General features: G+C 64.4%; 1 protein-coding gene across 1 annotated transcript in view; it reads left to right on the top strand.

Moving 5' to 3' along the window:
- The window catches only part of PHF2 (PHD finger protein 2), a 37,911-nt gene extending 18,640 nt beyond the window's left edge, over positions 1–19,271 (top strand). Inside the window, exons 5-21 of the mRNA XM_077753782.1 lie at positions 118–304; positions 1,134–1,296; positions 1,915–2,002; positions 2,342–2,448; positions 3,592–3,683; positions 4,291–4,380; positions 5,619–5,987; positions 7,336–7,455; positions 7,926–8,041; positions 9,352–9,530; positions 9,607–9,677; positions 10,343–10,503; positions 14,821–15,095; positions 16,034–16,129; positions 16,330–16,507; positions 16,859–17,166; positions 17,699–19,271. Coding sequence (XP_077609908.1) covers positions 118–304; positions 1,134–1,296; positions 1,915–2,002; positions 2,342–2,448; positions 3,592–3,683; positions 4,291–4,380; positions 5,619–5,987; positions 7,336–7,455; positions 7,926–8,041; positions 9,352–9,530; positions 9,607–9,677; positions 10,343–10,503; positions 14,821–15,095; positions 16,034–16,129; positions 16,330–16,507; positions 16,859–17,166; positions 17,699–17,787 — 2,689 coding nt within the window. The 3' untranslated portion in view covers positions 17,788–19,271. The remainder of the gene's footprint in view (positions 1–117; positions 305–1,133; positions 1,297–1,914; positions 2,003–2,341; positions 2,449–3,591; positions 3,684–4,290; positions 4,381–5,618; positions 5,988–7,335; positions 7,456–7,925; positions 8,042–9,351; positions 9,531–9,606; positions 9,678–10,342; positions 10,504–14,820; positions 15,096–16,033; positions 16,130–16,329; positions 16,508–16,858; positions 17,167–17,698) is intronic.
- The last annotated feature ends 369 nt before the right edge of the window (positions 19,272–19,640 follow it).

Raw genomic sequence — 19,640 nt, 5'->3', positions numbered from 1 at the left:
GTAAAGTGGGGGCAATGTCACTTGCCCAGGGTGGAGAACAGCTGAGGGACGTGCATCACCTTTCCTGCCTGGGGGCGAGTTTCCTGTCACCAATACCCCCCTCCTGTCTCCACCCAGGATGTCCAGCTTCGTGGAGCCGCCTGACATTGTCAAGAAGCTGTCCTGGGTGGAGACCTGCTGGCCGGATGACGCGCTGCTGGCCAAGCCCAAGGTGACCAAGTACTGCCTGATCTGCGTGAAGGACAGCTACACCGACTTCCACATCGACTCGGGGGGCGCCTCCGCCTGGTACCACGTGCTCAAGGTGGGCGCTCCCGCCTCCACAAGCAGGGCCGCTGCGGTCGCCACGGCCCTCGGGGCCCAGCGCCTGGCTGGACACGGGGCACGTGTTTCTCCAGCCCTCGGGAGGTGGGGTGGGGGCGCCTGGGGGCCAGAGCCACACACATGTGTTTCCTTTGTCTGGGGAAGGGGGAGGCTCAGGAAGCAGTCGGAGGCCCACCGGAGGGAGCCCCCGCGCTCCACAGTTCGGACCCCTCAGGGAGAGAGCGCAGTGCTGGGACGGCTTCCGGGAAGAGCGGGCGGGGGAACGGGTGTGGGGGCCCACACGACAGCGAGAGGGCTGGGGGCCCCTGCCAGGGGACAAGGGAGATGTGAAGACAAATGAAAGGAATGCTAAGTCTTAGGCTCAAGCACCGGCCTTGGCTCTTCTCGCACCACCTGAGCCTGACTCAGTGGGCTGCTGGGCCTGTGGCCCTGGCCCTGAGGGGCCCCGGGTGCAGGGCGGGCCAGGGCCTGGCCGTGGGGGCCCTCCTTCCGTCTGCAGCCCAGACCAGGAGGCTCTCGGGAGTGGGGCTTCCCAGGAAGTCGTCACACAGCAGGGCTGCCTCTGGCTCGCGGAAGTGTGGCGTGGGGGGTGCCCGGGCCCTGATGCCCGCGATCCTCCCACACACAGACTCCTGACGTGCAAGGCCCGTGTGGCCCCAGCATTTCAGGAGAGGGACGGCGTTCCAGCCGGGACCCGCCCCAGCGGCCCTGGGCGGTGGCCGGCTCCGCCCCCCAGCGCTGTCACCTGCCTGTGGCGCCCCCGGGGTCCTGGGCTGTGGCGGGCTCTGCCAGTGGCCTCTCGTTGGCAGGGGGAGAAGATCTTCTATCTCATCAAGCCGGCTTCGGCCAACATCTCCCTGTACGAGCGCTGGCAGTCGGCCGCGAACCACAGCGAGATGTTCTTTGCGGACCAGGTGGACAGGTGTTACAAGTGCACCCTCAAGCAGGGCCAGACGCTCTTCGTCCCCTCAGGTGAGCATCCGCGGGGCTGTCCGCCTCGCCCCGGGGCCCCGCAGAGCCGGCCCGCACCCCGCGTTTGCCCGTCTAGATGGTTCAGCCCTGAGGAGGCGGAAGCATGACAGGAGCAGATGACCGCCCTCGACAGGCCTCACGCTGCTTCACCCCGAGATTCCTCCTTCTCCAGAGGCCTCTTGCAAGTGGTGTCACCACAGCTGGACGCAGACAGTTAGCAGCCGCTGTTCACATTTCCTAACTACAGATCCGTTTTTCACCCCGTTTTCAGTCAGGATCCGAATGAGGCCTCACACTCCCATTCATTTAGGTGTTCGGAATCCTTCCTGAGAGACCCCTCCCTCCCCCTGGGGGATGTCCCCATGTGGCCGAGTTCACCTCCAAGGACGATGGGGGCCAGCCCAGCTCTCCCAGGGCTGTGACAGCCCCGCCTGGCCACCCACGCCCGTGTGTGGACGTCTGGGGTGCCGGGCAGCCGGGCCCTGGGCGGGAAGCTCCTGGCTCTGTGCCAGGCGGGAAGTGCACTGAGCAGTCTGGCCAGCTTGGACGGGGGCACCGGGACAGGCTGGAAGGAGCCTCGGGCGCCATGAAGGGCTGGCCACCTCCCTGTGTCCCCAGGCTGGATTTACGCCACGCTCACGCCTGTGGACTGCCTGGCCTTCGCGGGACATTTCCTCCACAGCCTGAGTGTGGAGATGCAGATGAGGTAGGGCCACGCTGGCCTGGGTTCCGCCAGGCAGGGTCCCTGCCGCCAGGCCAGTGTAGCGGCATCTCCCCTGAGTCCAGGGCACGTCGTTGGCCTCTTCCGTGGGAGGTGGGCCGTGATTTTGCCCTGCATAGCCCCTGTGGCCCTGGCCCCGGGAGCTCCTTCCCATGCGGTCCCCGGCTCCTTCCTGCTGCGCCGGGCCCATTGTGGAGGCCGGGGCAGCAGAGCCGTGGTGCGGCCTTGTCATGGCTGTGATTCGTGGGCTGTGACGTGGGCTCACCCTTAGTGTCGCCTCCTCAGAGCTCAGTGCTCTGGACAGTTCTTTGCTGTGATTTCCAGAGCATATGAGGTGGAAAGGAGATTGAAACTCGGCAGCCTGACTCAGTTTCCCAACTTTGAAACTGCCTGTTGGTACATGGGGAAGCATTTGCTGGAGGCGTTTAAAGGTATGGACGTCCAGGTCGGCGTCTCTGCCCGTGGCTCTGGGTGGAGCTTGGGGACCTGGGGGTGCGTAATGGCTCTACCTCTGTGCGGTAGGATGGCCAGACCCTGGGGTGGGCTGAGCACAGCCTTCATGGGGCCTGAGCCCCACTCTGCTGGGTGGTGCTGGGCAGGGCGGCTCATATTTCAGAGAGAACGCTGGCGTGTGTCCCCGAGCCTCGTGTGTGCAGCCTCCTCAGCTCCTGGTGGGGCTCGGTTGGGATGTCAGGAGGCCTGGGGGGCTGCCTGGCTCCTGGCTGCCAGCCGAGGACCCCTACGGCGTCCCTGCCAAACTGGGGGTGGGTGTGCATGTTGGGGTCCCTTGGGTCCCTGCGGACACCCAGCTGCCTTGCACCGCAGGCCTTCCAGCCAGTGCCTGGCTCCCAGCAGACAGCCTGCCCTCCCACTGCCAGCTGAGACCCCCTTCTCCTCCTGGGGGGGAGGAGCCCTGGCTCCTGCTTGAGATGGGAAAGCTAACAACCAGCCAGGTTTCAGTGAAATTCATCCACCGGGCCCCACGTGCAGAGCCCTTCACCCTGGTAGGGGCGTGTCTAGGAGGGAGTCCAGTCCCGCCCCCGGGTGGGGGCGGGGCTCACGGCAGGGAGGGGGGCCGAGGGCAGTGCAGGCAGAGCCCCACCCCGGAGACGGCCTGATGGGGTGACCACCGGCCGGCCGTGGGCCCGCGCCTCTGTCACCCGGTGACTCGGCGAGGAGGCCGCTCGGCTGCAGTGAGCGCCCCCGTCGGAAGGGGGCGCTCTGTCGCGCTCCTGGGTGTGCTCTCCCGGCCCCCGGGCGGCTCTCNCTCCGTGCCCCCCCCCCCGCCACGGCTGGAGTCCCCCCACCGCAGCCGGCAGGGGCAGCGTGAGGTGTGGGTGCGCCTGCGGCCCCCACTGAGGCGGGCGGGGGGCACCCTGCGGGTGGGCGCCGGGAGCTCCAGCCCCGCGGGGCACCTGGGCGCGTCCCTGACGTTCCGAGAGCCACCGTTGGCCGTTGGGCGGAGGCAGTGGGCGGAGGCCCAGCGCGGACGCCGCCTCCGCCCCGCCCGCCCGGTGACGTCGCCGCAGGCACACGCCCACCCGACCAGATCCCTGTGTCTCCCCCGCACCCAGGTTCTCACAAGTCTGGGAAGCAGCTGCCCCCTCATTTAGTCCAAGGAGCTAAAATTCTCAATGGTGCTTTTAGATCATGGACGAAAAAGCAGGTAGGGCGATGAGNGTCGGGGGAGCCGTGCCTGGCCCGAGGCACGGGGTCCCCGGGGCCTGGAGAATCTGCAGGGGGTAAGGTGGGTGGTAGAGATAACTCGGGGTGCACCCGAGGGTGGGGGGGAGCAGGGTCCCCAGGCAGGAGTCAGATCAACCTCTTGGCCTTGGGCACACGTAGGAGGCATCAGCTCGTCAGCTCAGAAGTGGGCTTCGCTCTGTGATGTGGACAGTCCCTTTACACTGTGTCCCACATCGTGTCCCCCCCAGCAGCACCGTCCTGTGACCCCTCCCAGGACTGTCCCATGTCCACATCTCTGAAACAGTGTCTGATGTCCGTCCCTGGCCACACGGCCAGGTGTAGTGGCCTTGTGCTCAGGAGGAAAGGACGGCCCGTGTCCACTGTCCAGCCTGTGGTGGCCTCGGGCACGTCATCCTCTCTGGGACTTTGTTTCTCCACCCCTGGAGTCAGGCCATCGCAGAGCCTTCCCTTTGCCTGCCTGGTGGGGCCTGGGCCGGAGGGCCCCATGGGTGGGAAGGGGACAGGGCGGCGTGGCCTGGACGGGGGACGCCAGCACCCAGCCCGGACCCGTGTGTGCCGCCCCTCAGGCTTTGGCGGAGCATGAAGACGAACTCCCAGAGCACTTCAAACCCTCCCAGCTCATCAAAGACCTCGCCAAAGAGATCCGGCTCAGCGAGGTAGGGCGCCCCTTCCGGAGCCCGCCGGCCCTGGCCCCCCCGGAGCTGCCCACCAGGGCCCGCCGTGTCTGAGATGGCTCCTCTCTCAGCCGTCTGGGGCAGGGTCGCGGGCACACCGCAGACCCCTCGGCACCTGTGGCGGCCCGTGGCCTCCCGGCAGGAGCCCTGGGAGAGCGGGCTGGGGCTGCTCTGCGGCTCCCCACAGGCGCGGGGAGGGGACTGGAGGGAGGACACTTCCCCCACTGCTTGCGCGGCTGCACTGCCCCCAGCCTCTCGGTGCTGCAGGTGGGACAGCAGGCCCCACCAAGGGGGTGAGGGGTCAGGTGACTGAGTGTAGATGGGTGGCATCCTGTCGTGTGGGTACTGTAGGTGGGTGAGTCTCACAATGGTGTAGACAGATGTGAGCGTGTCATATGGATACTGTAGGACAGACATGAGCATGTTCCGTAGGCGGTGTAGACGGGTGTCTGTAGGACAGACGTGAGAGTGCCTTGTAGGAGGTGTAGACGGGTGTATCCTGTGGACGCTGTAGGACAGACGTGAGCATGACCCGTAGGTGGTGTAGACGGCTGTATCCTGCAGATGTTCTAGGACAAATGTGAGTGTGACCCGCAGGCGGTGTAGAAAGGTGTCTGTAGGACAGACTCGAGTGTGTCATGTAGGCAGTGTAGACGGATGTATCCTGTGGATGCTGTAGGACAGATGTGAGGGTGTCTTGTAGGCAGTGTAGACGGGTGTATCCTATGGACATTGTAGGACAGATGTGAGTGTGACCCATAGACAGTGTAGACAGGTGTATCCTGTGGACGTCGTAGGACAGACGTGAGGGTATCTTGTAGGCAGTGTAGATGGGTGTATCCTGTGGACACTATAGGATAGAAGTGAGTATGACCCGTAGGCAGTGTAGACGGGTGTATCCTACGGACGCTGTAGGACAGAAGTGAGTGTGACCCGTAGGTGGTGTAGACGGGTGTATCCTATGGACAATGTAGGATAGAAGTGAGTGTGACCCGCAGGCGGTGTAGACAGGTGTATCCTGTGGACGTTGTAGGACAGATGTGAGTGTAAACCACAGGCTGTGTAGATGGGTGTAACATATGGACGCTGCAGACAGATGGCCAGTGTGTCTCGTGGATGCAGTGGACAGATGCTCCTTTCTGCTGGGCTGTCTCCCACAGCCTGGGCTCAGGCCCTCCTGGCAGGAGGTGGTTGACCACCTCTCCTTCTCCTTGCCCCAGAATGCCTCCAAGGCCACCCGACCTGAAGTGACCCCAGCCATCTCCTCAGATGAGGTCTGTTTTGGGGACCGGGAGAAGGAGGAGCCCCCATCCCCTATTGAGGCCAGCCCTCCTCGGTCCTTCCTGGAGAAAGTGTCCAAGAAAAAGACTCCCAAAACCGTGAAGATGCCCAAGCCGTCCAAAGTCCCCAAACCCCCGAAGCCCCCGAAGTCCCCAAAGCCCCCCAAACCCCTAAAGCTCAAGGATGGGAGCAAGAAGAAAGGGAAGAAGTGCAGGGGGGCGGCCTCACCCACCATCCCCAACCTGGACCTGCTGGAGGCCCACACCAAGGAGGCACTGACCAAGATCGAGCCGCCCAAGAAAAGCAAGGTGGGTGGCCTCCTCCTCCTGTCAGAGGGCCCACAGACACCTCAGAGGCTGGCCTGTGGCACAGCACTGGGCTGCTGTGTGCGGGTACTAGGGGCCCGGGGCAGGTGGGCTGTGTCCCAGTGAGCTTGGCGCAGCAGGGACAGGGCCTCCCAGTGAAGGCAGTGGTGTCTGTGCTGGAATGTGGGTGCCACACGGGGTCCTGTGGGGGGACGAGCTGGCAGAGTCTTCTTTGGGGTCCAGGTGTTGGCTGAGACCTGAAGGTGGGCCAGGCACTCACAAGAGGGCAGTCGGGGAGGCAGAAGGGGGCTTGTGATGTGGGCATTTACTTGAGGGTCCTGAGCCCCCAGAGGCAGTGAGAGAGGCAGGCCTGGCCCTGAGCAGTGTGACCAGAGGGTCTTAGGCGTGGGCTTCAGGGACCATGAGACCCTGAGACCCAGCCCCATTGAGTAATTTCCTGTTAGTGGCAGTCTGTTAGCCCTTCTCAGGGAGTCCATGACAACCAGGGCCAGTGTCCCAGGGCTCCAGTGAGGCACATTGGTTTTCCTTTCCTCGAGACAGAGAGGATGGATGAACAAGCAAATGAATAGGTAGATAGATGGCTGGAAGAGGGAAGGAGGGCAGAAGGAGGGGAGAGTGAATGGATGGATGGATGGGTGAGTAGATGGATGGTGGATGGATGAGCTGGTGGGTGGGTGGGTGGATGATGGATGGATNATTAGCAAGTGGGTGGGTGGTTGGGATAGTGAATGGGTGGATAGATGGATAGATAGGATGGGTGGGTGGCTGGGTGAGATGATGGGTGATGGGTGGGTAGATGCATAGATACATGGGATGGTGGGTGGTGGGTGAATGAATCGGTGGGTGGGTGGATGGTTGGGATGTTGGGATTGTGCATGGGTGGATAGTTGGGTGATTGGGATGGTGGGCGGGTGGGCGGATGGATGGATGGATGATGGATGGATGGATGGATTGATGGATGGATGGTGGATAGTTGGGTGGTTGGGATGGTGGATGGATGATTGGGTGGTTGGGATGGTGAGTGGGTGGATGGGATGGTGGGTGGATGGCTGTGTGGATGGGTCACTGGGTGGGTGGATGGTTGGGATATTGGGATTGTCCATGGGTGGATGGTTAGATGGTTGGGATGGTGGGCGGATGGGGTGGATGAGTGGGTGGATGGATGGATGGTGGCTGGATGGGTGGATGAATGGATGGGTAGATGAGCAGCTACATGTGAGCCAGCAGGGGCCAGGGGCCTGTGCTGTGTGGCTCTCACTTCATCCTGAGGCCTCAGGGATCCTTGACACTCTCCTGTGTCCACTGCTGGGTCATGACTTCTATTTTCTAGGCCACAAAGAGTGTCCTGAGTGTGCCCAACAAGGAGGTGATCAGTTCACAGAATGACGTGGAGAGGCTAGAAATCCGCGAACAGACTAAGAGCAAGTCAGAAGCCAAGTGGAAGTACAAGGTGAGGTGTGTGTGTGCACGTTTGTGCATACACGGGAGCCTACCCTCAGGGAGGGCTGTGTTCTGAGAGAAGGGGATGTGCCGGGGGGGGGGGTGTGGGCTTGGGGGTGTGAGTGGAGGTGTGCACCTGTTGGCTGTGTGGGTGTGTCCCCATGTGGGCAGTGCCGTGTAGGTCTGTGAAGGTCTGTAAGTGTGGCCTCTGTGGGGCTGCCTTCCACAGGGTCGGCATGGGTGCCTCCTGGCCCGGGGCCAGCGTGTCCCTCTCCGAGTTGGCGGACAGCTGTGTCCTGCGCGGCTGCTCTGGTTTGAGCTCACACTCCCTGGAGCCGGGCAGCGTCTTGCAGGGCTGGGGCTACAGAGAATGGGCTTCCTGGATGATGTGGTCCGAGGGAGGAGGCCGGCCAGTCCCAACACTTCTGCCCGCTGGCTGCCTGCGTGCGGCCCAGTGACAGTCCTCGGTTTGCCTTTCAGAACAGCAAACCCGACTCCCTGCTGAAGATGGAGGAGGAGCAGAGGCTGGAGAAGTCTCCTCTGTCGGGAAACAAGGACACCAAGTTCTCGTTTTCCTTCAACAAGAGACTGCTGGGGTACGTGCACGCTCGGCCTGCGGGGCCCGGATGAGCACGCTCGCACACGGCACACGCACATGGAAGCACACCCACATCACACAGGCTCACACACACCCCACATGCACATACCACACATGCACGCACACGACTTCCTGAGCTGGCTGGCATCACCAGGCAGACCCCTTTCCCGCCTCCCAGCGTGACAGCTCTGGTGGGTGGAGAGGGGCCGATCGGTGTGTGCCGGCAGAGGGGAGTGTGACTGGGTGGCCGTCAGCCCAATTGCTGCCCTGGGCTAGCGCGGAAAAGGTAGGGTGGGTCAGGGTCCTGGCCTTGGGGGCCAGACGCCAGTGTGAACACCGTGTTCTCAGATGTAGCCCAAATTATGGCTGTGATGGGGGCTGTGGAGGAAAGATACGCGGGGCCTGTGAGGTCTGAGAAATCAGGAGTGCTTCCTGGAGGAGGTGGCACTGAGCTGAGAGGCCAGGGGGGTGTGTGGGAGACTGGGCATGTCTGTGTTCCAGTCGGTGGAAGGGTTCTGTGTCTGCTGACCAGCTTGGCAGCCGAGAAGCCCCTTGCTTGCCGAGTCTGAGGCTGGGGTGGGCGTCCCCCGGCCCGGAAGCAGCACATCCCAGTGGGAATAGGGCCAGTTTTCTGCCGTGGGTTTCAGTTTCCTTGTTGCAGGGCAGCGTCCGGTGCTGCGCAGAGCCTGGCCCCACGGCCCATTCGTCCGGAGAGCTCTAGGCAACGTGGCGAGGCTACTCAGCAAGCAGGGGGGATGGCTGCGGTTTGGGTGGTCTTGGGACCCAGCGGCCAGTGGGGAGGGGAGGGGCCGCCGCCTGGACCTTGAGGCCCTGAGCACGTGCTTGATGGTCTGAAGGTCAGTTGCTGCGCCCCAGGGGCTTTGGAGACAGAGGAGGCAGCTGCACGTGCACGCCTGCGCGTGGACGCCGCGTCACAGCTGCGCGTGCAGGCCTGTGCACACACCCAGCGGGGCTCCCCACCTCCTGGCGTGTGCTTCGGCTGCTGGCAGTCGGCGCTGCCCCGCTGGGAGTGGCGGAAGGCCGGGCACCGCCTGCCGTCCCCGTTGCTGGAGGTGGCTGGAGCCCTGCCTCGCCCGAGTTGAATGATAGACACTGTTGTGCCTGCACCACAGTCGGAATTAATCTTCCTGAAATCGCCCCACGGGGCCCTCAGGCCGTGGGCACTGGCTGCCTCAGAAACCGCGCTGGGCTCAGAGCCCGGGGCGGGGGCGGGGGCGCGCCCTCCAGCAGCCCGAGGCCAGGCCAGGCGCCGTCCGGCGGCACTGACCGCCTGCGTGTGCACCGCAGCTCCAAGGCCCTGAAGCCGCAGCCCGGGCCCGGCGTGTTTGGGGCCGTGCAGGGCTTCAAGGAAGACAAGCCCCAGCCCGTGCGGGACGAGTACGAGTACGTGTCTGATGACGGGGAGCTCAAGATTGACGAGTTCCCCATCAGGAGGAAGCGGAGTGCCCCCAAGAGAGACTTGTCCTGTGAGTGAGGGCGCGGGGGTGGGGGGCGGCCGCGCTCCCACGGCCTTGGCCAGACGCACCTCTGCTGTGCTTTCAGTCTTACTGGACGGGAAGGAGCCGCTGCCCACGCCTGTTACGAAGCCAAAGCTGGACTCGGCGCTCTACAAGGTGCGTCTGCGCCGGGTGCCCGGGAGACCCAGCCACACGTGCATGCCCGTCTCTGGCTGTCCTGCCTCGCAGGGGACGTGGCTCGCCTTCATGCCCCTCCCCACCCGGCGTTCCCATGGGGTTGGGCCGGGGGGCCTCGGGGCCACAGGGAGGGATGAGAGCGGGGGCGGGGCTTGCCGAGGGTCTGCAGTCACTGCAGGTGGCTCTGCTGCCATGAAGATGATGAATGGGGGGACAGGCCTGCTGGGGGTCCTGTGCCATGGTTGGGGGGTGGTTAAGTTAGGCTGTGTCCAGCCCAGGACACAGTGGCTGTTTGCAAGGAGGCCAGGGAGCCCAGAGCCTGCCAGTGGCTGTTAACTGGGGCCCCACGTGTGGGCCTGTGCTGCCACTGGCTCCTTGCCCACCCGCACAGGCTCTCCTCCCGGCTGTGGTCAGTCCTGGGGCTCCCGTGGAATCCCCCTGAGCCAGGGCTCCCTGGGGCAACAGGGTGGCCCTCTGGGGCAGGTGCCTGGGCCTGGCAGAAAGCTCTGACCTGCAGCCGTGCTGTGTGTGTGTGGCTGGCAGTCCCCAGTTATGCCAGACTGTGAGAAACCTGTTTGTGGCCAGAGGGAGACAGTGGCCGTCCCCCAGGCCCTCTCTGACCTGTGGCTCTGTCCCCGTGGCAGAGTGAGGAGTCCTCTGATGAGGGCTCGCTGCACATCGACACAGACACCAAGCCCGCCCGCAACGCCAAAGTGAAGAAGGACGGCGGGGGCTCGGCCGCGGGCATCCTGGACCTGCTGCAGGCCAGCGAGGAGGTCGGAGCGCTCGAGTACAACCCCAACAGGTAGGCCCGAGGGGCACACACGGGCTCCCTGGGCCTACGTCCCAGAGGCAGGGTGGCCGGAGAGGTGGGTGGGGCCTGGCCTGCTGTCCCTGAAGGTCTGTGGAGGCCCCGAGCAAGAGCACAGAGCTCCCGCCCGCNGCCCAGGGCCCCCGCCCGCACCCCTCACCCCGCCCGCGCCCCTCGCCCCGCCCCAGTCCTGGACACCCGTACTCAGAGGAGGCTGAGTGGCCGCCCTCCCTGGGGGGATGCAGAGGACCAGGGCTGGGCTCCTGGCCGGGAAGTCCAGTCTCTGTCTAGAGAAGGTAACGAGGAAATTTTCCACGGCCTGTGCCCAGCCCCCGAGTCAAGGGCACTGGGTGTCTCTGGGACCCAGGGCTGTAGAAACCTCGCCCCGCAGGGAGGGAGACGGTCATTTCAGAACCTTGGGGAGAAGAGAGCCGTGCCTGGGAGGGGCCGCACCTGGCAGGCCCCAGATGACCACACCCGTGTGTGTGTGGGGGGTGTGGACCCTCCCAGGCTACAGTTGACCCCTGACACGCACTTGTCTGGCGAGGGTGGGAGCCCACTCGCTGAGGCCATGGGGACCCCTGGATGGCAGGATTCCTGCTGCCCAGTCTGCGGGGAGGGGGACGGCCCAGGCCTGCGATTTGAGAGACATGGATGTTAACGCCTCTGGGCTTTTTTGGGTGAGGGGCCTGGGCTCGTTTCTCTGGTGACGGTCCCAGCTGAATTCTCTGCCCACCCAGTTACTTTTGTTTTTAAGCATTGTGGTCATTTTTATTCACGTGGAATTTCCACAAGTACCACAGGCAGATATCTGAGGGGTCAGGGCCTCCTCCCACCTGAGAGTTTGTCCCCTAGCTGTCCCCACGACAGCGGCACATTCCCCCGGCCCAGGAGACACTGAGGCAGCGTGCTCAGGGCCACACTGCGTGGAAGTGGCAGAGGCCAGAGCAGAATCCCTGTCCTGCCTGATGACGGAGCATGGTGGGCACCCCCGACGGTGGGCTGTGCTGGGCGCTGACGTCCAGGCAGGAGGGGCTGGGCCTGGGGAAGGTAGGGCGCACGTGGCCTGCACAGCACTCGGTCCCCTAGCTCTGCCCCGGAGGCCGCGTTTCCGGAATCATGGTCCCAGCGCTGCATGAGCTGTGGGAAGCCACATGTCAGGCCTGTCTCCACAGACGGGGTCCCTAGGAAGCGCATCGGGCCGCCATTGGAGAGGACTCTTGTTAAGCCCCTTGGCTGCGTCTTCTTTCACGAGTCACGGTGTTTGTGCAGTGCGGTGTTCACAGGCAGCCGTAGGTGCCTTCTCTTGGGGGCGGCGTGCACCTGGCAGCGGCTGCTCCCCTTTGGGCTGTGCCTTCTGCTCAGCATTAAGTGGCTTCTGTAGACGCACAGACATGAGTCCCTCACTTCTGAAATGCCCTGTGGCCTTTGCTGTGGTGGGGCCCCAGCCTGAGGCTTTGCCGGGAGGAGTCTGGCTGTGACCCCCTTTCCAGGAGGGCACTGGTCCCACGCGGCCTTGGGGTGCCCTTCTTCTGGAAGGAACTCTGGCGGCTGATGCTTGAACTCTGGAGGTGGAGCCGGGGACGAGGTGCTGCAGCTTGGGCTCGGCCCCAGGGGCGAGGGCAGCTGGTCCGAGGTGCGCACTGCTAACTGCTCTGGACACACACACGTGTGCCCTTACACCCACCCGCACACGTGCACGTGCCTGCCAGGCCCACCCGCTCTGCCTGCTGCAGGCAGTTCCTCTCTCCAATCTCCCATTTGGAGAGCAGGTCGATTTTTGATGGTCCATTTGCTCTGTTTTAAGTATTTGCTGTTGGGAAAAAACAGCTGAAAAAACTGGAGGGAAATATGTTAATTTCCTGTGGATGGTTTGCTCAGCGTTCACCGCTGGGGTGGGGGCAGGCTCTGGTATGGTAATTGGAGGATTAAGAGATGAGTTTCCATGTGCACTGGCTGGACTTTGCTCCTTGATGCACCCGCCCTGCTTGGGCCGACGGCTGGCCGGGGCGGCATGCGGCCCTGGGCTGCCCAGGCCTCCTCTTGGGTGCAGCCAAGCTGAGCTGGGACCATACCGGCCCCCGGGGAAGCTCACGGTGGGTGTCCTGGCCCCCTGCCCTCCTGTCTCTGCGGGAAGCCTGCCCAGCCCTGAGGCTGGGTGAGGGGCCCAGAGCTGCAGGACAGGGCCGGACGGGGCCACACCCATGCCCCCCCGAGAGCGTGGTGCAGAGGGTGATGAGCCAGCCGCTGGCTCCTGCTGGCTCCCCTGCAGGCTGGTGGTCTGTGCTGCTCAGAGCCCACCGGTGAGGCTGGCACAGCAGTGGTGCACAGTGTTCTCCCAGCCAGGTCTGGACAAGCCTTTACCTATGCAGTGTAGACGGGGCAGAGGGGCGAGGAGCTCCCGACTCTGGCCGTTGGACGTGACTTTCCCATTGTTTGAGTTTTGGAACCACAGTCCTGTTTGGTTCCAGCAGGAGCCAGGATGCTGTGGTCCAGGGTGTCTGGGGCAGAGCCCAGGAGGTGGAATTTGGTGGGGGGGCTGCTTGGAGAGCCCTTCCTACCCCCCTCCTCCCAGCTCTGGACAGAGTGCCTGGCCTGGAGCCCAGCAGTGACCCAGCAGGACAGCTTGTGTCCAGGCCTNCCCCCGCCCCCCCCAGCCCGCCAGCCGCTCTCATTTCTGAGCAGGGACTTGTGGCTCCTTCCCGTTGTGACAGCCCTACTACTAAATGCGTTTCCAACACTTCTTGGAGATGGGGTGGGGGAGGGGCAGGGGGAAGGGGCCGCGTGAGAGAGGGCGAAGCAGAGCCCCCAGCAGGGCCCGTGTGGACCGACACTCTGGGTGCTGCTTTGGGGTCACAGTTGCCTCGAGTGGGTCCATCCCCTGGGGCACACGGGGCAGGCAGGAGAGGCCTGGATGTCAGACCCCAGGGCCGGACCCCGCAGCCGCTCCCTAGGCCTCGGTCTGTGATGGGAAGGAGGGCCAAGCGGCCTGCGGCTCCCCCGCCCCATGCGGGGCTCCTGGTGCTGCCTCCCAGGGAGGGTCCGCCCCGGAGTGCCTGATGCAGCGGTGTGGCTGGGGGCCCACAGGCCCGGGTGGGCTGTCCTGTCCCACGTGGCTCCAAGTCTGGGGTGATGGTGAGGCTGAGGGTAAGAAACGGGCCCTGAAGGGAGATGCCTGCTGGGCCAGTTCCCCTGGGAGTTGCCTGGGCTGGGCGCCGGGTGCCTTGTAGGGAGATGTGGAGGGGTGACGAGAGTGGGCGCGCTCTCCTGGCGNTCCCTGCAGAGCCCCGGACAGGCCCTGTGGGAGGGTCTGCGGGGACAGGCCGGAGAGCACGGCGGCTGGTGGAGTCAGGCCTCAGCCAGGAGAGCTGTCCCCACCCAGCCACGTCCAGGCCCCTGTTCTACGTGGGGAGGGGCTGCCGCCCACCCCTCCCAGAGCCCAGGCCAGACATGGCATTAGCAGCGGCGCAGCCTCACCGTTTATCTGGAGGGAGGGGAGCCAGTTCAGCAGGGAGGAGGTGATGGGGGTGGGGCGGGCAGGCGAAGAGGACCTGGCACGGCACTGCCCAGAGCTGCAGGGTGACAGGTGCCTGGATCGGGGCAGCAGGAGGTGGTGTTAGGAAAGCTGCTGAGGGGGCAGCTGAGAGGAGCGGAGCTCAGGCTGGGCTGAGGCGTGGCCATCAGGTAAAGAGCAGGTGCAGTCGGGGGCAGGCACAGGCACATCCATCTGCCCCCCCTTCTCTCTCTGCCCCTTCCGCTCCCTCTCTTCTCCTGTGTCCCCTCTCCATGCCCTCTCTGATCCTGCAGGGTGTGGGGGCAGTGGGCTGCAGAAGGAGTGGTTGGCTCTTTCAAAGAGGGAGTCATCAGCTACTGCTGTACCCTCTTCTAGCCACGGTGTGTGTGTGTGGGGGAGTCTGTGAGCTGTGGGCCATGGGCCGTGGACTGAGTGCTCTGGGCCGTGGGCCGTGGGCTGAGTGCCGTGGGCCATGGACTGGGTGCTCTGGGCCATGGGCCGTGGGCTGAGTGCCGTGGGCCGTGGACTGGGTGCTCTGGGCCGTGGGCCATGGGCTGAGTGCCATGGGCCGTGGGCTGAGTGCTCTGGGCCGTGGGCCGTGGGCTGAGTGCCGTGGGCCGTGGACTGGGTGCTCTGGGCCGTGGGCCGTGGGCTGAGTGCCGTGGGCCGTGGACTGGGTGCTCTGGGCCGTGGGCCGTGGGCTGAGTGCTGTGGGCCGTGGGCTGAGTGCCGTGGGCCGTGGACTGGGTGCTCTGGGCCGTGGGCCGTGGGCTGAGTGTGTGTCTCTGTGTCTCCAGCCAGCCCCCGGCCTCCCCCAGCACGCAGGAAGCAATTCAGGGAATGCTGTCCATGGCCAACCTGCAGGCCTCCGACTCCTGTCTGCAGACCACGTGGGGCGCTGGCCAGGCCAAGGGCAGCTCGCTGGCGGCCCACGGCGCCCGGAAGAACGGGGGTGGCGGCAAGGGCGCCGGCAAGCGGCTGCTGAAGAGGGCGGCCAAGAACAGTGTGGACCTGGATGATTACGAGGAGGAGCAGGACCACCTGGACGCCTGCTTCAAGGACTCGGACTACGGTGAGGCCCTGGGGTGCGGGCGGCCCGCGTGCCCCCGTCTGTGTGCGTCACGCCCCGGGCACGGGCCTCCCCTCCCATGTGCTCTGGCCTGGCTGCCGCGCTTCCAGCCGCTTGTGGGCACCTGCCGGCTCCCGCCCCTCAGCCACCGAGGACGCTGCTGCTGGGAACGCCGGTGCAGCGGTTGTGTGTGGCCGCGTCTGCGGCGCCCCGGGCGTGGGCCTGCGACGGGGGGCTGCTGGGTGGGAGGCCGCTGGCTCTCCTGCCCTCCGAGGACCCCGTCCGTGGCCGCACCGTGGCACACTCACAGACACGTTGAGACCCCAACCTCCCTGTGTGCGGGGGGGTCATGACACCGGGGCCCAGAGTGGCCTACATCCAAGGTGGGCAGTGAGCCGGGGCCCTGAGGGCATGACCCCTGCCCCCCCAGCCCTCCAGGCCCTGCTCTCGGGGCTCCAGGCCGCTCTGGGGGAGCTGCTGTTGGCTCAGGAGTGAGGGCCTGCCTCCACACCTTGGCCCGCCCCCCGGGGCTGTTTGGGGCCCTGGGGGGCGCTGCCCAGGTGATCCGGTCATCCTGGCACTGTCCTCATGGCTGAAGGGCCCCGACTTCACCCTCCTGCCCCTGGAGAGCCCTCCCGAGGGGTAGATACCTGCGGGCCTGGCTGTGGGGCCTGCGCTGGTCTGAGAGACAGACTGACGGCGGTGAGCGCTGTGGTGGGGGCACCCGGGACCCCCCGGGCTGTTGTGCAGGGTTCCCTCATCAGAGACTCGCTGGGGCGGATCTGGCCAGTCCCTGCCCTTCCTGGCCTCAGGGGCCCCGGGCTGGATGGCTCCTGGGGGACCTGTGCCCGTGGGTGTGGCAGCTACGCCAGGAGGGACCGCGCTCTGCGGCCCAGAGTCCCCCGGGCGCAGCAGGGGCTCAGCCTCACCCCCCCTCCTAGTTTACCCCTCCCTGGAGTCTGACGAGGACAGTCCGGTCTTCAAGTCCCGGTCCAAGAAGAGGAAGGGCTCGGACGACGCCCCCTACAGCCCCACAGGTAGTGCAGGGGCCGGGGTGGGGGCTGCCTGCGGAGGGCCCGCCCCTTGCCTACACTGTCGGGGGCGGGGGTCTGAGTCCACCTTCCGTGCGCCCCTGCCTGCTGTCTCCTGTGTGGCTGGTGTGGGGCCCCTCCCTGCGTTGTGAGGTGTCAGACACAGACTGACGCAGGGGTGCATAGGCGCTGACGCTCTCTTGCAGCGAGGGTCGGCCCATCGGTGCCCAGGCAGGACAGGCCTGTGCGTGAGGGCACCAGAGTGGCCTCCATCGAGACTGGGCTGGCAGCGGCCGCAGCCAAGCTGTCCCAGCAGGTGAGAGGGGCCCTGCCGGGGCTCAGGCTCCCCAGATGCCCCTGCTCCCCCCCCACCCCCAGCCCCGTGCCTCGATTGCCCACTCTGGGCACTATCTCAGGCTTGGGAACATTTGAGTCTTGCTGCTCTCTGTTCACAGTCCCTGGGAGTGGAAGGGAGGTGGGGAGGCAGNGGCGCGTCCACTGCAGCTGAGTGGTGGTGCCACGGCCCATGTGTCCCACGTCCGGGACAGCCTGCCCAAATGGGGGGCATGGTAGTCCCTGCACTGTCCCCAGCGCTGCTCAGGTTTGCCGTGGGCGCCGTGGGGCTGGGTGTGGGCCCAGCCAGGTCTGCTCCTGGGGGCAAGCTCGCCCAGCCCCACGGGAGACGTGTCCTGCACGCCTGAGGCCCGGCCCGTGCTTTGTTCAAAGGAGGAGCAGAAGAGCAGNCTCGGCCTCCGCCACCTCGGCCTCCGCCACCTCGGCCTCCGCCACCCCAGCCTCCACCACCCCGGCCTCCACCACCCCGGCCTCCACCAGTACGGCCAGCAGCCAGGCCTCGCAGGAGGGCAGCTCGCCCGAGCCCCCACCGGAGTCTCACAGCAGCAGCCTGGCGGACCACGAGTACACGGCGGCCGGCGCCTTTGCAGGGGCCCAGGCTGGCCGCGCCTCCCAGCCCATGGCCCCGGGGGTCTTCCTCACGCAGAGGCGGCCCTCCGCGTCATCCCCCAACAACACCGCTGCCAAAGGTACCGTGCCCACGCGCCCTGAGTGGCCCAGGCCCTCAGACCGCACAGCAGGTGGCTGTGATCACGGGTTTCCCCCATCCCACAGCGGCCACGTCTGCAGCCACGCACTCCGCTAGGGGCCCTCGTGGTGTGGAGGCTGGTTCTGGCTGCCTCCTCGGCTTTGGGGCCCAGCTCGGAGCGGGGGTGTGGTCAGCAGCGTGCCGAAGGGCCCAGGGTGGTCCAGGCTCCCCTGGGTGGTTTGGGGGCAGGGCTGCTGGCTGGGCCCCCAGGTCCCCACTCTCCCCGCAGGCCTGCACCCCGACCACCGGGCCTGGCGGGCCGCGGACACGGGACCGTGGCTCCCGCTGCCTGGATGCGGGCCGGGCCCCCACCCTCGTCCCGCAGCCTCTAAGCAGCGCACTTCGGTGACTGCCGGTGGGCTCGTGGGGTGCGGAGCCCGGGGCTCAGGCCCGCAGGCCTGCTCACAGAGGGGGCAGGGGCTGCGCCTCTCGCCGTCTCACACCCGCCCCCCCCGTGTCTCCTCTGGCTGCAGGAAAACGTACAAAAAAGGGCATGGCCACCGCCAAGCAGAGGCTTGGGAAAATTTTGAAAATTCATCGGAACGGAAAACTACTCCTTTAAAGTTTGGAAAGCCAGGATCCTTCCGCTCCGCTCAGGACCCCCGGAGCCCCGCTAGAACATCTGCCCCCAGGAGGGTGGCCGCGCTGCCTCGCCCCAGGGAGGGCCTGGCTCCTCCTGGCCACCACTCCCCCCGTACGAGCGGAGCTCACCAATGTGGACAGATGTCCTTTCTCAAGTTGCTTAGAGTGACCAGTTCCCGAAACTCGGCCCTGCCCGTGTGAGGACCATTCCAGTTTCAGGACAGCCTCCAGGCACCCCCGAGTGTGGGTGTGATTGCAGGGCCTCCGCAGCTCTGCTGGGAGCATGAGTCCTTCGAGGAAGGAGGAGTGAGCCAATGCTCACCAGGCCCAGAGTCTGAGCTGGCCACAGGCTGGTAGCCTCCAGAGGTTTAAAAAAGGCAAAGAACACTAGAGGGGAAGAGGAGGAGAAAGTGGGGTCTTGTGTGCCCCCCTGCTCTTCCTGAGTGATTCTCAGACAGTCCAGAGAGCGTTCGGCCCGGCCAGGAGAGGGGCCTCTGTGTTCCGTGGCCAGCAAGTTGGCGGGCTGGACGGTGGACGCCGTGCCCTGACCGGCTGGGGCGTTTCTCGGGACGCTGGGGCCGGCCGCAGGGTCTGTGATCGTGGGCGGGGGCGCTGTCGTGGGTCCCCCTGGGAGGGCCGGGCCCAGCCACGACAGGGGGAGGGGGGCCTGGGAGCCCAGGCTAAGCCATGTGGGTGGGCCCCGTCCAGCCCCACCGGCCACACTCGGAGAAGCACTTGTCAGCCGAGGCACCTGCCCGGCGGGGCGGACGGCGGCTGGGCGGCCCGAACTCCTGTCTCGTCACCTGTCGGTGTTTGGTGTCGAGGCCACGGGCAGGTCCCCGACCGCACGTCCTCTGCCTGGCGGCACGGAGGGGCTGGATTTGTTTCTCAGGCAATCCTGTATTTTAATTTTAGATGTATTTCCTGAAGCATATTTTTCATAGAATGTAGCGTGTACATAGCTTTTTAAATAACTTCTTTTTATAAGAGTAAAAGTATCTTTAGGAATTTCTTTCTATAGAGCCCTTCATTAACATTTATACGAGTTTTTTGCCGAGTCTGATGGGCAGTTGGGTTTCCAGTGCTTTTCCTTTCCTTCTTTCTTTTCACTGTTATTGTCAGTATAATTTTTTTCTCTTAGGAACTAAGGTATTGCCTGAAAAACAAGTGATGTCTGTGCAGCCTTATATCTGTCTTTACAGAAGCAAATCGCACGCACGAGACCTGTTCCAGATGCGATCAGAGAGGGTCTTCAACTCGAATACCAGCTCTTTCTTTCCTTCCTGTTGGCGGAGGGGGTGGGGACGCAGTTATTTTTACTAGCACCTTGTGGAGTGTTTCTGTGTTTTGTGATGCTGTAATTTATTACTGTTTGTAGCTTTTTATATTTGTACATTTCTTATGAGCTTTGTTTATACGCCCGTCCCCGGGCGCTGTGTCCGTGCGCAGAGGTGGCCCGCGCTGCGNCCTGGCGTCTGCGAGGTTTCCTTTCCCGTCCTTGTTGAACATTTATATAATCTAACCCAGCCATCAAGCTGTTCTCTTTCTCTCTCTCTTTTATTTTTTAAAGTTTATTATTATTATTTGGCAACATGTACATTTCTAACAAAGTTTACCGTGGCTATTAAAGTGTTTTATTTCCTGATTCATATTACTCTTGTATCGAGTCCATGAGGTCTAAGGCAGCTTAGATCAAAGTTTTAAAAGAGTAAAAATATTTCAGGTTTTGTACAGAACCACGTCTGTGTCATTCCTGCTCATCCGCGGTAGGGGTGGCGGGAGGGAGCGCGGGAGCACAGGGCTGGGGCGGGCGGGCAGGCAGGCCAGGCTGGG

Source organism: Crocuta crocuta, unplaced genomic scaffold (assembly GCF_008692635.1).
Source record: "Crocuta crocuta isolate KB4526 unplaced genomic scaffold, BGI_CrCroc_1.0 scaffold420, whole genome shotgun sequence".
Classification (NCBI taxonomy): Eukaryota; Metazoa; Chordata; class Mammalia; order Carnivora; family Hyaenidae; genus Crocuta; species Crocuta crocuta.
This window is presented reverse-complemented; position numbering and strand designations above follow the sequence as displayed.